At 39.3% G+C, this 15094-nt stretch overlaps 1 protein-coding gene across 2 annotated transcripts in view; it reads left to right on the top strand.

Annotated features, from left to right (window-relative positions):
* Nucleotides 1–361: 361 nt before the first annotated feature.
* Nucleotides 362–15094, top strand: part of TOP2B (DNA topoisomerase II beta) — a 59832-nt gene continuing 45099 nt past the window's right edge. For both annotated transcript variants that reach the window (XM_044252568.1, XM_044252567.1), the window contains exon 1: nucleotides 362–1036. In XM_044252568.1, coding sequence (XP_044108503.1) covers nucleotides 974–1036 — 63 coding nt within the window. In that variant the 5' untranslated portion in view covers nucleotides 362–973. The remainder of the gene's footprint in view (nucleotides 1037–15094) is intronic.

Genomic DNA, 15094 nt, shown 5'->3' with positions numbered 1-15094 from the left:
GCTTAGCCCGCAGGTCTTAGAGTAAACAGCACGCTCGGAGGATTACAATCGACCCGAGGCCAATTCGACCCCTTCCTTTTGCCGCCCTCAAATGACCCTTGACAGCAGCCCCTGCTCTCCCCTCAAATGGAAAACCCACAGACACACACACAAACAAAAAACCCCAAGTCTTCCTTTCGGTTGCTACCCGCAATGACGTTTCCCCCTCGGGTCCCGCCCCTCCGGGGGCTTGGAATTTTGGGATTGGCCGAGGGGTTGCGGTGACAAGGCCCCGATTGGGCGCCGAAGCGCTGACTGACAGCGGGGCGGCCGCCGCGCCCTCCCTCCCTCCCGCCCGCCCTCCCTGGTGTGCGAATGTGTGTGTGCGGTGTTATGCCGGACAAGAGGGAGGCGACCGCGGCGGCGGTGGCTCTGTTTATTGTCCCTCTCGGTGTGTGGATGCGAGGAAGTCGGGGGTATAGCGCTGCTCACGAAGGCAGCCTTTGAGGCAGCGGCCCGGCGTTAGCTGCGACTCCGGCAACCCCAGCGGCCGGCCTTCGCGGAGTGTGAGGAAGGACAAGGCGCCTTTGCGTCCCCGCCACGTCTGGACGCCCCGAGCTTTCCGGCTGCGCTCGCCGCGCGCACCTCCGGGCCCCGGCCCGGCTTGCCGTGGCGCCGGCGGGCGGGCGAGAAGGAAGCACCGCGCCTCACCGCTGCCGGCCTCCTGCTTCCTTCTCCACCTCTTCCTCAGCGACGGGCCTAGGCCCGGGCGACTCGGCCGCCGCGCCTCGAGTTTGAGGGCGCCGAGCGGCGCGGCCTCCTCGGCGGGCTCGGCCGTCCGTCCGTCCCGGGTCTCAGCGATGGGGCGCGGGGGGCGACGCCGCTAGGAGCACGGCGAGCGGAGCGGTCGGTGCGGAGCAGAGGGGCCCGGCGGCCGGCAGGAAGGCGGGAGCGGCGGCCGCGGCCTCGGGGCCTGTGAGCAGAGGCACCCGCCATGGCCAAGGCGGGCGGCGGCGGCGGCGCGGGAGCCGGCGGCAACGGGGCACTGACCTGGGTGGTGAGTGGCGGACGACGGGGGGCGGGGGCAGGGGTCCCGGGCGCGGCATTGTTCCCGGCCGGCCGCGGGGATGTTATTCCGCAGGGCCGTCCGGGGGTGGTGGGGAAGGGAAAAGAGAGGGAAATCCGGCGTCCCGAACGGGCGCCCCGTCGGGGATCCTGCCGACAGAATCCCCCGCTCCCCGCCCCCTTTCTTCTTTCTTTACCTCTACGGAGGCTCGGGCCGCAGGAGTAGAATGTGCACTTGCAACTGACGGGGACAAGCCACCAACCCGACATGAAGCTCTTGCTTCATCTTTTTCCGTCTTTCTCAGAGTCTTCCGGGGCAGTCTGTTTTGAGATGATGGGTATTGGCAGTAATGCTTGTGTGTTTCTGTGGGTCAGCACTTTTATCTAAACGTGGCTTAAGAAAATCCCGGAGGAAGGTGTGTGTGTGTGTGTGTGTGTGTGTGTATTGTAAATGCAAATCAAACCGTTTCTGATGCTCTAAGGTCTCAAAGAAGACTGAATTTGGTGGGGGAATTAGTCTAAGGCAATTTACACTTCAGTTCATACTCTGATATGATTGAAAGCACATTCGGAAAGGCTGTTTCACCGCAGTTAATATACTGTAGACCGTCTATCTGTCAGCGTGGGATTATTAAAAGAAGCGTTCACCTGCGTCAGCATCGCAGGTGAAACGGGGTTGGGGGCCGAATGGAGAGTGCTGGAGAGGTGACTAAAGTGCTTAGTCCCGGCTTTAAAAGATTTCGGCGCTCTGTTCCTGCTGGGAAGTAGTAGAGGAGGGAAGGGAGAGATCCGATTCCCACGGCCGATCGATAATTCACCAGCATTTCACTTGCTCAGCATTGAGTTCAGAGCAGGGTCATTTCCTACACAAAAAAGCCCAGCTCAGCCAACTGACTTGGTTTCCAGGAGAAACATTTAAAGAGTGTTACATTTAACAGGGACTTTCGATGGATCCTCCCTGTTTTCAGAACACCCGAGGAAACTTTCATATTGGCATTTTTATTTCTAATTCTTCTTTTCTCTTGGGCGAGGTTTGGGGGAGTCGAGTAGCAGTTCTGTATTAACAAGTCCTCCTTGTAAAAAGCATGTTAGTGACAGCAGGAAAACATTTTTAACCATTTGTATTTGGGTGTCAGGAGCTTTGCAAAATAACTTACCAGGCTCTTATTGTTGAATTATCTGAAATTTTTATGTTACCCCAATAATATAGTATGAACAGACCAGAGCCAGGAGAGATAAAATGCCAGATTATAAATTAATGGTCCATGTTTTCCATTCCAGAGGGGGGGAATGCATAAATGCAAGTTAATGATTTTTAAAAATGGGTGGCCCTTACTCCTGTTCTAGTAGAATCAAACAACTTCTGATAGTTGAGTTAGCCAGATGGTTCTTATTCACTGTTTGGAAGTGCCGAGGCCAGATATGTGTTTCTGAACACCTCTGCTTCTGTAATGGTAAACATTTTGCTCCAATATTGAATTGGTTGGCATTTGACACTTGATAGCAATGTTTGAATTTACTCTTACTTAACTTTGTAGATAAATGACCGCTTTTTCTTTCAAGCTCAGTAGGAAACTCATTTACATAAAAAATTCATGAAACTTAGGGGGTCTCATTCAGTATCAGAAAAATTAATTTGATAATAAAATTGACTTATTTACTAAAGATTTTTCACTATAAACCTAATATGGGAAATACAGTAAAGCAAAAAATCACTTGATCTTTTATTTACAGATATATCCTCTTGTTGAATTACAAGTTTATTAAAAAGATAATTACTCCATAAGTCCACTTTAAGATTTGATGCTTGCTTTAAATTTGTCAGGTTATATGAGCATCTTTATGTCCATAATATACATCATTGATTATAGACTAATTTTATGGGAGGCAATAGAGTGAAGTGGTTATGAGCATGGACGTTGATGTCAGATTGATGTAGTTTTCAGATCCTTTCTCCAACACGTATTGCAAAAGGGACCTAAACTTTTAAAGCCTGTTTTCTCATCTATTAAATAAGGTTGCATTGAGAATTAAGTGAAATAACGTATGTAGCCAGTGCTGGGCTTAGTAAATGTTTTTTTGTTGTTGGTGGTGAAATTCAAAAAATGTACACTCAGAATAATTAAGTTGACTTATACATGAAGTGCTTTTAAACCAGGGTGAAAGCAAATTATTCCTTTGAAAGAATTCAGGGATTTGTTTTTGTGGTCATCTATTTCTGCAGAGGGGTAACTTTGCCTGATTTGTTGAAACTGGTGTTATGTTGCCACCTGCTTGTGGGTGACAGGAAGAAAAAAAATGGAATTAGTCCCTGATATCATTCTTTTGGGAGGGGGATGGGTAATACCATGTGTTGCTGGTATTAATTTGTGTTAGGATGCTTGCCAGCATGTAGTATTAACATTGTCACTGCATGAAAGTTTACATTTTAATACATGAAACCACAAAGCAAAGTGGTATAAGATTGACATTACCTTCTCCTTTTAATAATGTATTTTGTTTGTGTTTGATTTGCAGCTTCTTAAGCAGATTTTTAAGAATTTTTAAAAAGTGGAAAACATAAATATAGTAAACTATTTTGAGTTAACATTAACAACAGCTATGAAGGCTTCCTGAACCAAGCAGAATTTCTTGAGTTAACTTTTACTTCGTAAAGCTTTGATTAGTAGAACCTGTAGTCTATTTCATTAAGTCATTTGTAGTTGTTTTTTTTTTTTAAAGATTTTATTTATTTATTTATTTCTCAGAGAGAGAGAGAGAGAGAGAGAGCGCGCACAAGCAGGCGGAGTGGCAGGCAAAGGCAGAGAGAGAAGCAGGCTCCTTGCTGAGCAAGGAGCCGGATCTGGGACTCGATTCTAGGACCCTGGGATCATGACCTGAGCCGGAGGCAGCAGCTTAACCGACTGAGCCACCCAGGCGTCCCAAATCATTTGTAATTTTATTTTATTTTTTAAAAAGATTTTATTTAGGGGCGCCTGGGTGGCTCAGTGGGTTAAGCCGCTGCCTTCGGCTCAGGTCATGATCTCAGGGTCAAGATTTTATTTATTTATTTGACAGACAGAGATCACAAGTAGGCAGAGAGGCAGGCAGAGAGAGAGGAGAAAGCAGGCTCCCCTCGGAGCAGAGTTCCCGATTCGGGGCTCGATTCCAGGACCCTGGGATCATGACCTGAGCCGAAGGCAGAGGCTTTAACCCACTGAGCCACCCAGGTGCCCCCATTTGTAATTTTAAAGTGGTTGTAAAACCTTCTGTGGATGTACTAGAATACAGTTAATCACTGTGAATATGATTTTTTTTCTTGAATAATTTGATAGATTAAAAGATGTTATTATTAAAAATATTAAGCATATAAGTAAGTGTTGGCAAGAATAATATAAGAAGCCTTCCTCTGTTTATCATGTTTTAACAATTACCAACTAAATGTCACCCAGTTTGCTCTTTCTCTTTATTTTGAAGAGGAGCAAATCCTAGAATTACATCACTTCATCTATAAATAGTGCAGTGTTTATCTTTAAAACATAAGTTTCTTTAAAACATAGAGCACAATTGACGTTTTTTAAAAAGTAAAATTCAATGAAACGTAACTCATGCTTTTTTTCCTGTAGATTTCTAATTCAAAATATAATTGTATATTTAAATATTTAAAGATTTGTATTAAGAACCTTTCCTTAGCAGCTCATTATTGCAAGTCTGAACTCCTCAATTAGACTTTCAGGCCAATTCTTTTTTTTTTTAAGATTTTATTTATGTATTTGACAGAGGGATCACAAGTAGGCAAGAGAGGCAGGCAGAGAGAGGGGGGAAGCAGGCTCCCTGCTCAGCAAAGAGCCTGATGCGGGGCTTGATCCCAGGACACTGGGATGGTGACCTGAGCGGAAGGCAGAGGCTTAATCCGCTGAGCCACCCACGTGCCCCTTTCAGTCTAATTCTTTCATAAACTATGTGTCTTCTAAATTGAAATTTATGCTGCATAGTCTTCATAGTTAAATTTATCTTTTCACTGTCCCTTGAACATCATGGTTGTGGCTTTTTTTTTTTTTTTAAAGATTTTTGAGAGATTTAGATAGAGCTAAGGGCTTGAGAGTGGGGAAGAGAGGGAGAAGCAGGCTTCCTGCTGAGCTGGGAGCACGATATGGGGCTCTATTCCAGATCCTTAACGGAGTGAGCCACCCAGGTGTCCCGGCCTCGTGGTTGTTTTTGTCATGTTGCTATGCATGCTTACCTTCCATCAGGAATGCCTCTTTCTCTTCTCTTTACCAGTCTAAATCTTACCTTTTTTTTTTTTTAAAGATTTTTTTTATTTATTTAACAGACAGAGATCACAAGTAAGCGGAGAAGCAGGCAGAGAGAGAGGAAGGGAAGCAGGCTCCCTGCCGAGCAGAGAGCCCAATGCGGTGTGGGGCTCCATCCCAGGACCCTGGGATCATGACCTGAGCTGAAGGCAGAGGCTTTAACCCACTGAGCCACCCAGGTACCCCATAAATCTTAATTACTCTTCAAGTCTAGTTCAGAGTCTCACCAGACTTTCATCCTCCAATTTACACTCCTCTTTTTCTGTTACCCTTTTGGGTCAAAACCCATAAATGTCTTTTTATGTAACTTTCCGCATGGTAATTTTGTCTTAACAATTAGATTATAAACTCCTAAAGCTGGAGATCACATATTATACCAAAATTTTATACTGCTTAGCAAAGAGCTGGATTCATACTCCAGCCTCGGTTATCTTAACAAATTAGATAATTAACAACTAACTTTCTGAAAGGTCTGCCATCATTATTTTTTTTTAAAGGTTTATTTATTCATTTGAGAGGGAGAAGCAGGGGAAGGTAGGGGCACAAGAGAGAATCCTCAGGCAGACTTCCCGCTGAGTGCAGACTGTATTGTGGGCTTTTGTAGGCTTGATCCTAGGACAGAGGTGCCCCCAAAAGTCTATCATATTAGACAAGTGATTAGGTAGCAATGTTCTTTAGATACATTCTCAAGTAACATAATAGCAGTACTTAGCAACTGTAATTATAATTGGTGCTAACTTTTCTAAATGGAAGTAAGTGTTCCCTTGTAGTTTTAGATCTGTTACTTAGGTCTCAGTAGTTATATTTTACTAAGGACATTAAAAAAAAAAAGCCTTTTCTGGAGTTTTTATTTTCAGTTGCAGAGAAGGAAACCGGTTTAGAGATTAGGTAACAAACTGTTAATCACCTGGCTAAGGCACAGACGGATTGAAACCAGGTTTATCTTCTTAACCATGATTTATACAGCCCTACTCCTCACTTTAAACACACTGGACCAAAAAAACCTTGGGGCACCTGGATGGTTTAGTAAGTTAATAAGCCTCTGACTCTTGGTTTTGGTGCAGGTGATGATCTGTGGCTCTTGAGATCTGCTCTCAATGGGGAGTCTGGTGGAGAGTTCTTTTCTCTTTCCGGCTCAATTTACCCCTCCCCCGCCATTTGCACCTGACCATGTGTGCGGTCCATCTCTCTAAAATAAATAAATCTTTTAAAAAATAAAAACCAAAAAGCTTCATCTTTTATACCCTGATGTGACAAGATAAAAAGCCTTCTAGGATATATATACTTGTATCTCTTTGTACTAACTTTCTTTTACTTTCACACAAAAAGCTAGGAAATACATTTCCTTTTTAGGGTATATGTATCTTGTTTAACAATGCTTTTTAAAGATTATGGGTTATGAAATCAGATCACGTGGCTTCGTAGTTCAGCTTCTTCAAGTACTAACTTTGTTAGCTTTGGAAAAACACTTTTTCAGACTTCCATTTCCTCATCTGTAGAAAGGGAATCATGATAACGATGTCTACTTCATGGAGCTCTTACAAGGGTTGACTGGGATTATCCATATAATTCCCATAATGCTGCCACATAATAAGCTCTCAGGTGGGTACACACACATGTGTCTTTTTTTCCAAATCACTTGAAAAGAATTTTCCTATCTTTTGTCTCAGAGTAAGTGAGAATTTTTTAAAGGTTTTTTTTTTTTTTTTAATTTAAAGATTTTATTTATTTGACAGAAAGAGATCACAAGTAGGCAGAGAGGCCGGCAGAAAGAGAGAGAGAGAGAGAGAAAGGAGGAAGCAGGCTCCCTGCTGAGCAGAGAGCCCACCCAACACGGGTCTCCATCCCAGGACCCTGGGATCATGACCTGAGCCAAAGGCAGAGGCTTTAGTCCACTGAGCCACTCAGGCGCCCTGAGATTTTTTTTTTTTCAAATATTGTGAAATCACCACAATAAGTCAACATTCATCACCACACAGTTACAATGTTTTTCTTGTGATGGGGACTTTGATATACTCTTTTAGCAACTTTTAAATGTACAATGCAGTATTGTTAACTATAGTCACCATGCTGTACATTATTCCCAGGACTTCTTATTTTTTAACTAGAAATTTGTACCTATTGGTCACCTTCAACTGTGTTGCTCCCTCTAGCTCCAAATTCAGGATTTTTGCTTTGTTTTGATTTTAGAGTCCACATATAAATAAGATCATACAGTATTTTTCTTTCTCTGACTTATTTCATTTAGCATAATGCTCTTAAGATTCACTCATGTCACAATTGACAAGAGGTCCTTCTTTTTTTTGTGATGATATTCCTGTGTATGTGTGTGTATACCACATTTTCTTTATCCATTTATCACTGGATGCTTAGGTTGCCTGTGTGTCTTGGCTCTTGTAAATAATGCTGGAGTGAACATGGGAGTGCATGTGTCTTTCCAAAAAAGTGTTTTTGTTTTCTTCGGATAATGCCCAGAAATGGAATTGCTGGAGCATGTGGTAATTCTGTTTGTAATTTTTTTGAGGAAACTCCATACTGTTTTCCATGGTGGCTGCATCAATTTACATTCCTACCAACGTGTATGAGGGGTCCCTTTTTTCCACATTCTTGTCAACATTTGTTATTTCTCTTTGATAATAGCCATCTTGACAAGTGTGAGGTAGTATCTTATTGTGGTCTTGATTTGCATTTCCCTGATGATTAGTGATGTTGCATGTCTTTTCATTTGCCTGTTGGCCATCTGTATGTCTTCTCCGGAAACATGTTTATTCAGATCCTCTCCCCATTTTTTAATCAGATTTTTTCTTGCTATTGAGTTGTAGGAGTTCTTTATATATTTTGGATATTAACAACTTATCAGATTTATCATTTGCAAATATTTTTCCTGTTCAATAAATTTCCTTTTCATTTTGTTTATGGTTTCCTTTGCAGTGCAGAAGCTTTTTAATGTGATGTAGTCTCACTTATTTTTGCTTTTGTTGTCTTTGCTTTTCATGTCAGTTAAAAAAAAAATCATTGTCAAGACCTACATCAAGGATCTTCTGTATAAGTCTTTTAATTCATTTTGAGTTAATTTTTGTGTATAGATCAGATAGGGGTCCAGTTTCATTCATGCATTTGGCTGTCCAGTTGTGGCTGTCCCAACATCATTTATTTATTGAAGAGACTATCCTTTCCTCATTTTATATTATTGGTTTTTTTTATCATAAATTAATTGACCACGTGTGTGTGGGTTTATTTCTCGGCTCACCATTGGTCTTTGTGTCCATTTTTTATGGCAGTACCATACAGTTTTGATTACTGTGGCTTTTAATATAGTTTGAAACTGGTGACTGGGATGCCTCTAGCTCTTTTCTGTCTCAAGATTGCTTTGGCTATTTGGGTCTTTTGTGGTTTCATACAGATTTTAAGATTGTTTTATTTCTGTGAGATAAGAATGCTGTTGGGAGTTTTGAAAGGGATAGGTACTTTTATTTTTTACTTTTTATTTACCTACTTTTTTTTTTTTTTAAAGATTTTATTTATTTATTTGACAGAGAGATCACAAGTAGGTAGAGAGTCAGGCAGAGAGACAGGGGGAAGCAGGCTCCCCGCTGAGCAGAGAGCCTGTTGCGGGGCTTGATCCCAGGACCCTGAGATCATGACCTGAGCCGAAGGCAGTGGCTTAATGCACTGAGCCACCCAGGCGCCCCTATTTATCTACTTTTTTTTAAGTCAGTGAGAGTGGGGACGGTCAGAGGGAGAAGGAGAGAATCTTAAACAGGCTCCATGCTCAGCACAGAACCTGTCACCGGGCTCAATCTCATAAACCTGAGATCATGACCTGAGCCCAAATCAATATCACACACTCAATCAACTGAGCCTCCCATGCTTTCCTGTAGTAGGGACTTTTAAACAATATTAATTATTCCAGTCCATGAGCATGGAATAACTTTCCATTATTTATGTCTTCAGTTTCTTTCATCAGTGTCTTAGTTTTCAGTGTATGGGTCTTTCGCCTCCTGGTTAAATTTTTTCAAAGTATTCTTTCTGTTTGAGTTGTAAATGGGATTTTTAATTCCTCTTTCTGATAGTTTGTTATTATTGTACAGCAACACAACAGTTATGTGTATTGATTTTATATTCTGCAACTTTACTGGATTGGTTTTAATAGTTTTTTGGTGGAGTACTTAGGTTTTTATTTTATATGTCATCTGCAGATAGTGACAATTTTACTTCTTGCTTTCTAATTTGGATGCCTTTTAGAGAAAGTGTACTTTTTGTTTTTACAATGGACATTCAAACACTCCTTATGATCTTAAGTATCCCTCACATTCTGTCTCTCTCCTTGTCCATTAGTTTAGGAGAGCATTTCTTGAAGAGTATAGTTTGAAGGCAAAGTGTTGGTTTTGTTTTTATTAATGGTGGATAGATAACATGGCCCTCTTTATTGTTACATGGGTGAAATATGAGTGAAAAGAACATCAAAACATGACAGACTTGAGGGAGAAAGGAAGGGGAGGAGATGAAACAAAAGGGTAATGTGAAATCTGAGGGGGTCGTTTATAGAAGATAGGAGAAGAGGCTTGTTGCCAAGATTTTGCTAGTGCCACTCTTGTTGGCTTGGTGATGGTGAGATTTTTGTGCCGATTATGTGAATGAGTGGCTCAGTTCCTTTTTAGCACCAACTGGCAAACCATCTCCTTTCCCCTCTTTGGCAGCAGTTCATTCTCTTACAGAAAAACAAGAACTGGGTGATTGCCCCAAATTGCTGTATCTCACGTGACTACTCTGTGCATGGAAGAATCTTTTTTTTTTTTCCTTAACAGAATGATCTTGGTATATATTCATTCTGAAATAGAAAAATTGTTTTATTGCAACGTTTTTCTTGGGGTTGAGAAGTATTTCTTTTTCTTTTTCTTTCTTTTTTTTTTAGAAGTATTCTTGATAAAGGTTGAGTTTTGGATAAACATATTAGATCTATATTATTTCACTAGGAGTTAGCAATATTGCAAAAGTGCTTAAAATATTAATATTTTAATATGGATTTTATATATTATTTTGATGTTTTGTTATAATTAAAAAATTCCCAACGATGCATTAATTTGGTAGCCAGCTTTTGAACTTCAGAAAAAGTCAGTTATGGTGTCATGTGTGTAAACCACAAATAATAGAATTAAAATGTTTTAGGTTTGTGGAGGATATTTTCATATAGGGTTATTTTACATTTTTATTTGTCTTTAGTTTAATGTGGAAATGAAAATGTTGCTTTGGTTTCTTGTATTCTAGTGTTGTTAGATGCTGCAATTACTTATTTCTATAAATAGCTTGGTATTTTGTCCACACAAATTTAAGCAGTAAAATAAATTACAAAAAAACTTAAATTGTAAGTTTTCAATTTTATCAAACCTTTTTTTTTTTAATTTTATCAAACCTTAAAGTTTATTTAGAATGATTTTGGTAATTGATTATTTTTAAGGGCATATTGTGAACTTTTATTTAATGTGAAATACTTAGTCAATTATTGTAGTACGAGATATTTTACTACTATGAATATAATAAGAATAATGTTAAATCATTTTGAATCAAAAGACCCCTTTTCAATGTTCAAAATGAGCATAAATTAAAAACTTTACATTAAAAAAATTAGTAAAAAACAAAAAAAACTAATACAACAGCAACAGCAACAAAAACAAAGTTACAAAAAGCAAACCTCTATGCCCCTATACACTTGCCTCAATTAAACATGAGGATGAGGGGATTATTAAAATTCAAGAAGAATTTTTCACCACAAATAGAGCTAATCACAATGGGAAAACTGGTGGATTTACAAGTAGACCAAATAAGTTGTTAATGAAAATTCTTAATGTACTAACGTTAATGTGGAAAGTTTAACTCCTCCCACCCCCACCATGAGAATAATTCTGCAGATAACAGATGTGTATCAGTCTCCTTTATCATTTGTAGGATTGAGAGTGCTTTTGTAAATGTGTAGATAGGAGTTTGCTGATCTGTTTGTATTCAAGCTAATTTCATGATCTCTTTTCTGAATATTATTAGTAACAGTGTTAAAACTGAAGAACTACTCTGGGTGATCTTTCTTTTTTCTTGTTTTCCCTTTTTCTTCTTTTCTAGAGATAGTGGCAATAAGAGTTGTAGGGAAGATGATTAATAGATTTTTCTCATTTTACTTAGTTCTCATGGCCAAGGTGTTTGTATTTACACTTAGTCTAGGGATGGGATCATCCCACTGAAGGGGTAGTATAATTGCTCTATGTCCCTTCATCTCCAGATTTTGTTTTTTAGTGTCCTGGACATTATTCAGGAGCAACTTTCTGCTAATAAAGAGGAGCTAAAAGAGATCATTATTTTAGGTTTCTTTTTTTTAAAAAAGATTTTATTTATTTATTTGACAGAGAGAGATCACAAGTAGTCAGAGAGGCAGGCAGGGAGAGAGGGGAAAGCAGGCTCTCCGCTGAGCAGAGAGCCCAATGCAGGGCTGGATCACAGGACCCTGGGATCATGACCTGAGCTGAAGGCAGAATCTTTAACCCACTGAGCCACCCAGGCACCCCTATTTTAGGTTTCTGTGAGAAAATCTTATAGACCTCTCAGGAGAGAACCTCTTCTTTCTGTTGCTGCCAGTGAGCCAGAGAGCAATGCAAACTACCATTTGTTGAGAATGGGAAAGTAAAAGACCAATCTGACTGCAATGTTAATTTCTGTTTTCTACTCTGCCAAACTTGCCATTCCTATTTCTGTATTTTGGTTTCACTTACCTTTTTGCCTAAATTTTAGTGAGAAAGTTGGGACTACAGAAGTAATAAGTAGGTATTAACAGTGCCACTAGAAGAAAGAAACCTTCAGTTTTATTCTAGTGTAATTACGTTTTCACATACATGGCCTAATAGGCTTTTAAAATACTTCTGTATGTGTTCCTTGTAGAAAACTAGAAAATGTGTATCAAAAAAGAAAATGAAAATAACTTCTCTTTCTACTTCTTACAGATAATTTTGATTGATTTTCTGTCGTGTGTATTTTATATTTTTTCGTATGTGTGTATGTATGGTATATAATTTTTTCTGATGATGATGGGCTCATTTTTATATACTTTTGCAATTTTGTTCACTAAACAGTATAGTTTTCATAAGCTGCTAATTTAAGAATACATATAATATTTTTACATAAAAGATATAGCAAGAGAAGTTTATATAGTCAACATAATTTTTGGTAAGCATAACTAAAAATATTTACTCAGTGAAATATCCAAATTTAAAGGTTTATATGCAAGTTTTAGAAATTATTTAATATAAACAAGAGTTGACTTGAAATATTAACAAAGATCTCAAAACACTTTTTATTATGATATTCTATAAATAATGTGTTCCTTAATGCTTTTCATTACTTTAAATAAATGTGCCTTTTTTCTTTCCTTAACATCTATTATATATTTAGGAAAAAACATTTTGACATAATATACTTTAAGTATATTGTCAAACTTATTTTTAATATTTATATATTATTCCTACAGAAAATTATAAATAGTAATCTGACAAAGCCAACTACATTGCACTTTTTCTCTGATTTTTGAGATATTATCCTAGCAAGAACGACAGCTTTTGAACTTGATAGGGATGTGTTAGGTGCAAGCCAAGAATTCCTTAACTCTCAAGTATCCATTCGGAAGGAAGAAGTGATTGGTAGTGAAGGGATATGGGAGATGTTGTAAATTCTTGAAAAAGGAGTGATAACGGACTTCATCCTTATTTTCCGTACTTGTGTGCCCTTTTAGTTAAGAGTAACTCGTCAGGATCAAATGGGGAAGCCCCAATTAGGTAAACGTGGGTCCCTGATTAAGTGTAATATTGAAGATGTTTTCTTTGTTGTGGGTTCTAAAGTAGTTACCTGGGATCAGAAAGCTTTTCCTTCCATGGTTATTATAAGTTCTCGACCTTTATGCAATGATTGCGAACAGTTCTAACTTAACGGTAAGAAGTTACCTCCCTTTGATTCTGTAGCATTTATTGTCTTTAAACACTTGATAAGAGTGTGATCTTAGTCCTTACTATTCTGATGACCCATTATACAAAATCAATTACGCTTTTACTTTTGGATTTGCGTCTATAAATTAATCAGCTCTCTTGTAAAATCAAGGAACATGATTGGAAATTTGGAGCCTGGTATTTTTAAAATGCAGTTTATTTCTGGCTAATTCATCTAACTCTTCACAGAAATAGATAATGAAGATTTTATGAAATATCTACTTTCTTTTGTCCAAAGCTATTTTTGATTCAGAGCAGTGTTAATATGTAACCTTATAAATGAAAGAATGTATAAGAATATAGTCTAAATGCCTTCTGGGTGCAGTAGGCAGCATGTCAGTCACATAATCTGAAGAATATAGTTTAAAATAGAGCAAAGGTTGTTCATAATACTTTATTTTGCAATGTTAAATTTTTTAAATTTTATGTAAAATTTATGGTCCTGGAAGATTATAATTTGTTTGAATTTCCTTTTTTTTTTTTTAAAGATTTTATTTATTTATTTGATAGACAGAGATCACAAGTAGGCAGAGAGGCAGGCAGAGAGAGAAAGGAGGAAGCAGGCTCCCTGCTGAGCAGAAAGCCGAACGCCTACGCCGGGCTCTCAATCCCTGGGATCATGACCTGAGCCGAAGGCAGAGGCCTTAACCCACTGAGCCACCCAGGTGCCCCCCTATTTGTTTGAATTTCCATAGTGTTTGTACATTACAGTTCTTGTCCTGGTTTAGACTGCTCAGAAGTTATGTATTTGAGGTTTTTTGTTTGTTTGTTTTTTAAAGATTTTATTTATTTACTTGATAGAGATCACAAGTAGGCAGAGAGGCAGGCAGAGGTAGAGAGGAAGGGAAGCAGGCTCCCTGCTGAACAGAGAGGCGGGGCTCGATCCCAGGACCCTGGAATCATGACCTGAGCGGAAGGCAGAGACTTTAACCCACTGAGCCACCCAGGTGCCTATAAGGTTTTTTTTTTTTTTTTTTTTTTTTTTTTTTAAAGATTATATTTATTTATTTGAGAGAGTAAGAGCAAGAGCATGATAGGGGGAGGCTCAGAGGAAGAAGCAGACTCACTCTGAGTAGGGAGTCCTATATGGGCTTGATCCTGAGACTCCAGGATGGTGACCTGTGCCGAAGGCAGTCGCTTAACCAACTGAGCCACCCAGGCGCCCATGTATTTAAGCATACATCGTTTAAATGTAGACGATGTAATGACTTTTTTTCAAATATTAATTTTAAAGATAATGGTATGGCTGTGTGTAGGACCTGAATTTAACTTGCTCTCCATTGTTTTGTCTTCTGACTGCTTCATTTCTTCTTAAGTTCAAAGACTTGTGAAGATATCTCAATTTTCGTTGTCTAATATAGGAATTTTTTTGACTGTGAAAAAACATGCCATTATAGCACCTTTCTCTTAGTGGCATGTTTTATTTGTCAGTATTAGGAGAAGGAGAGAGTGTGTTCTCTGGAAAACGGGGAAATCTCCAGACATTGGGAATTTGAGTTGGCGATCCTTATCTACTGTTAGGAATGGTTAGACTTAGGATCACCAACCTCTGTTTCCTTGGAACTGGCGCAAAAACTGGAATCAGTGGGTGCCTCAGTAATCGGGCATCTAGCACTGATTTATAAGAAATTATTGGCATGACATATAAAAGTGTGAAATTTGAGATTTCATAAGCCATGCTTAGTATTTTCGGTCATATCAGTGTATATTAACTATATAGTCGCTATTTTGTGTAGC

Source organism: Neovison vison, chromosome 6 (assembly GCF_020171115.1).
Source record: "Neovison vison isolate M4711 chromosome 6, ASM_NN_V1, whole genome shotgun sequence".
Lineage (NCBI taxonomy): Eukaryota > Metazoa > Chordata > Mammalia > Carnivora > Mustelidae > Neogale > Neogale vison.
This window is presented reverse-complemented; position numbering and strand designations above follow the sequence as displayed.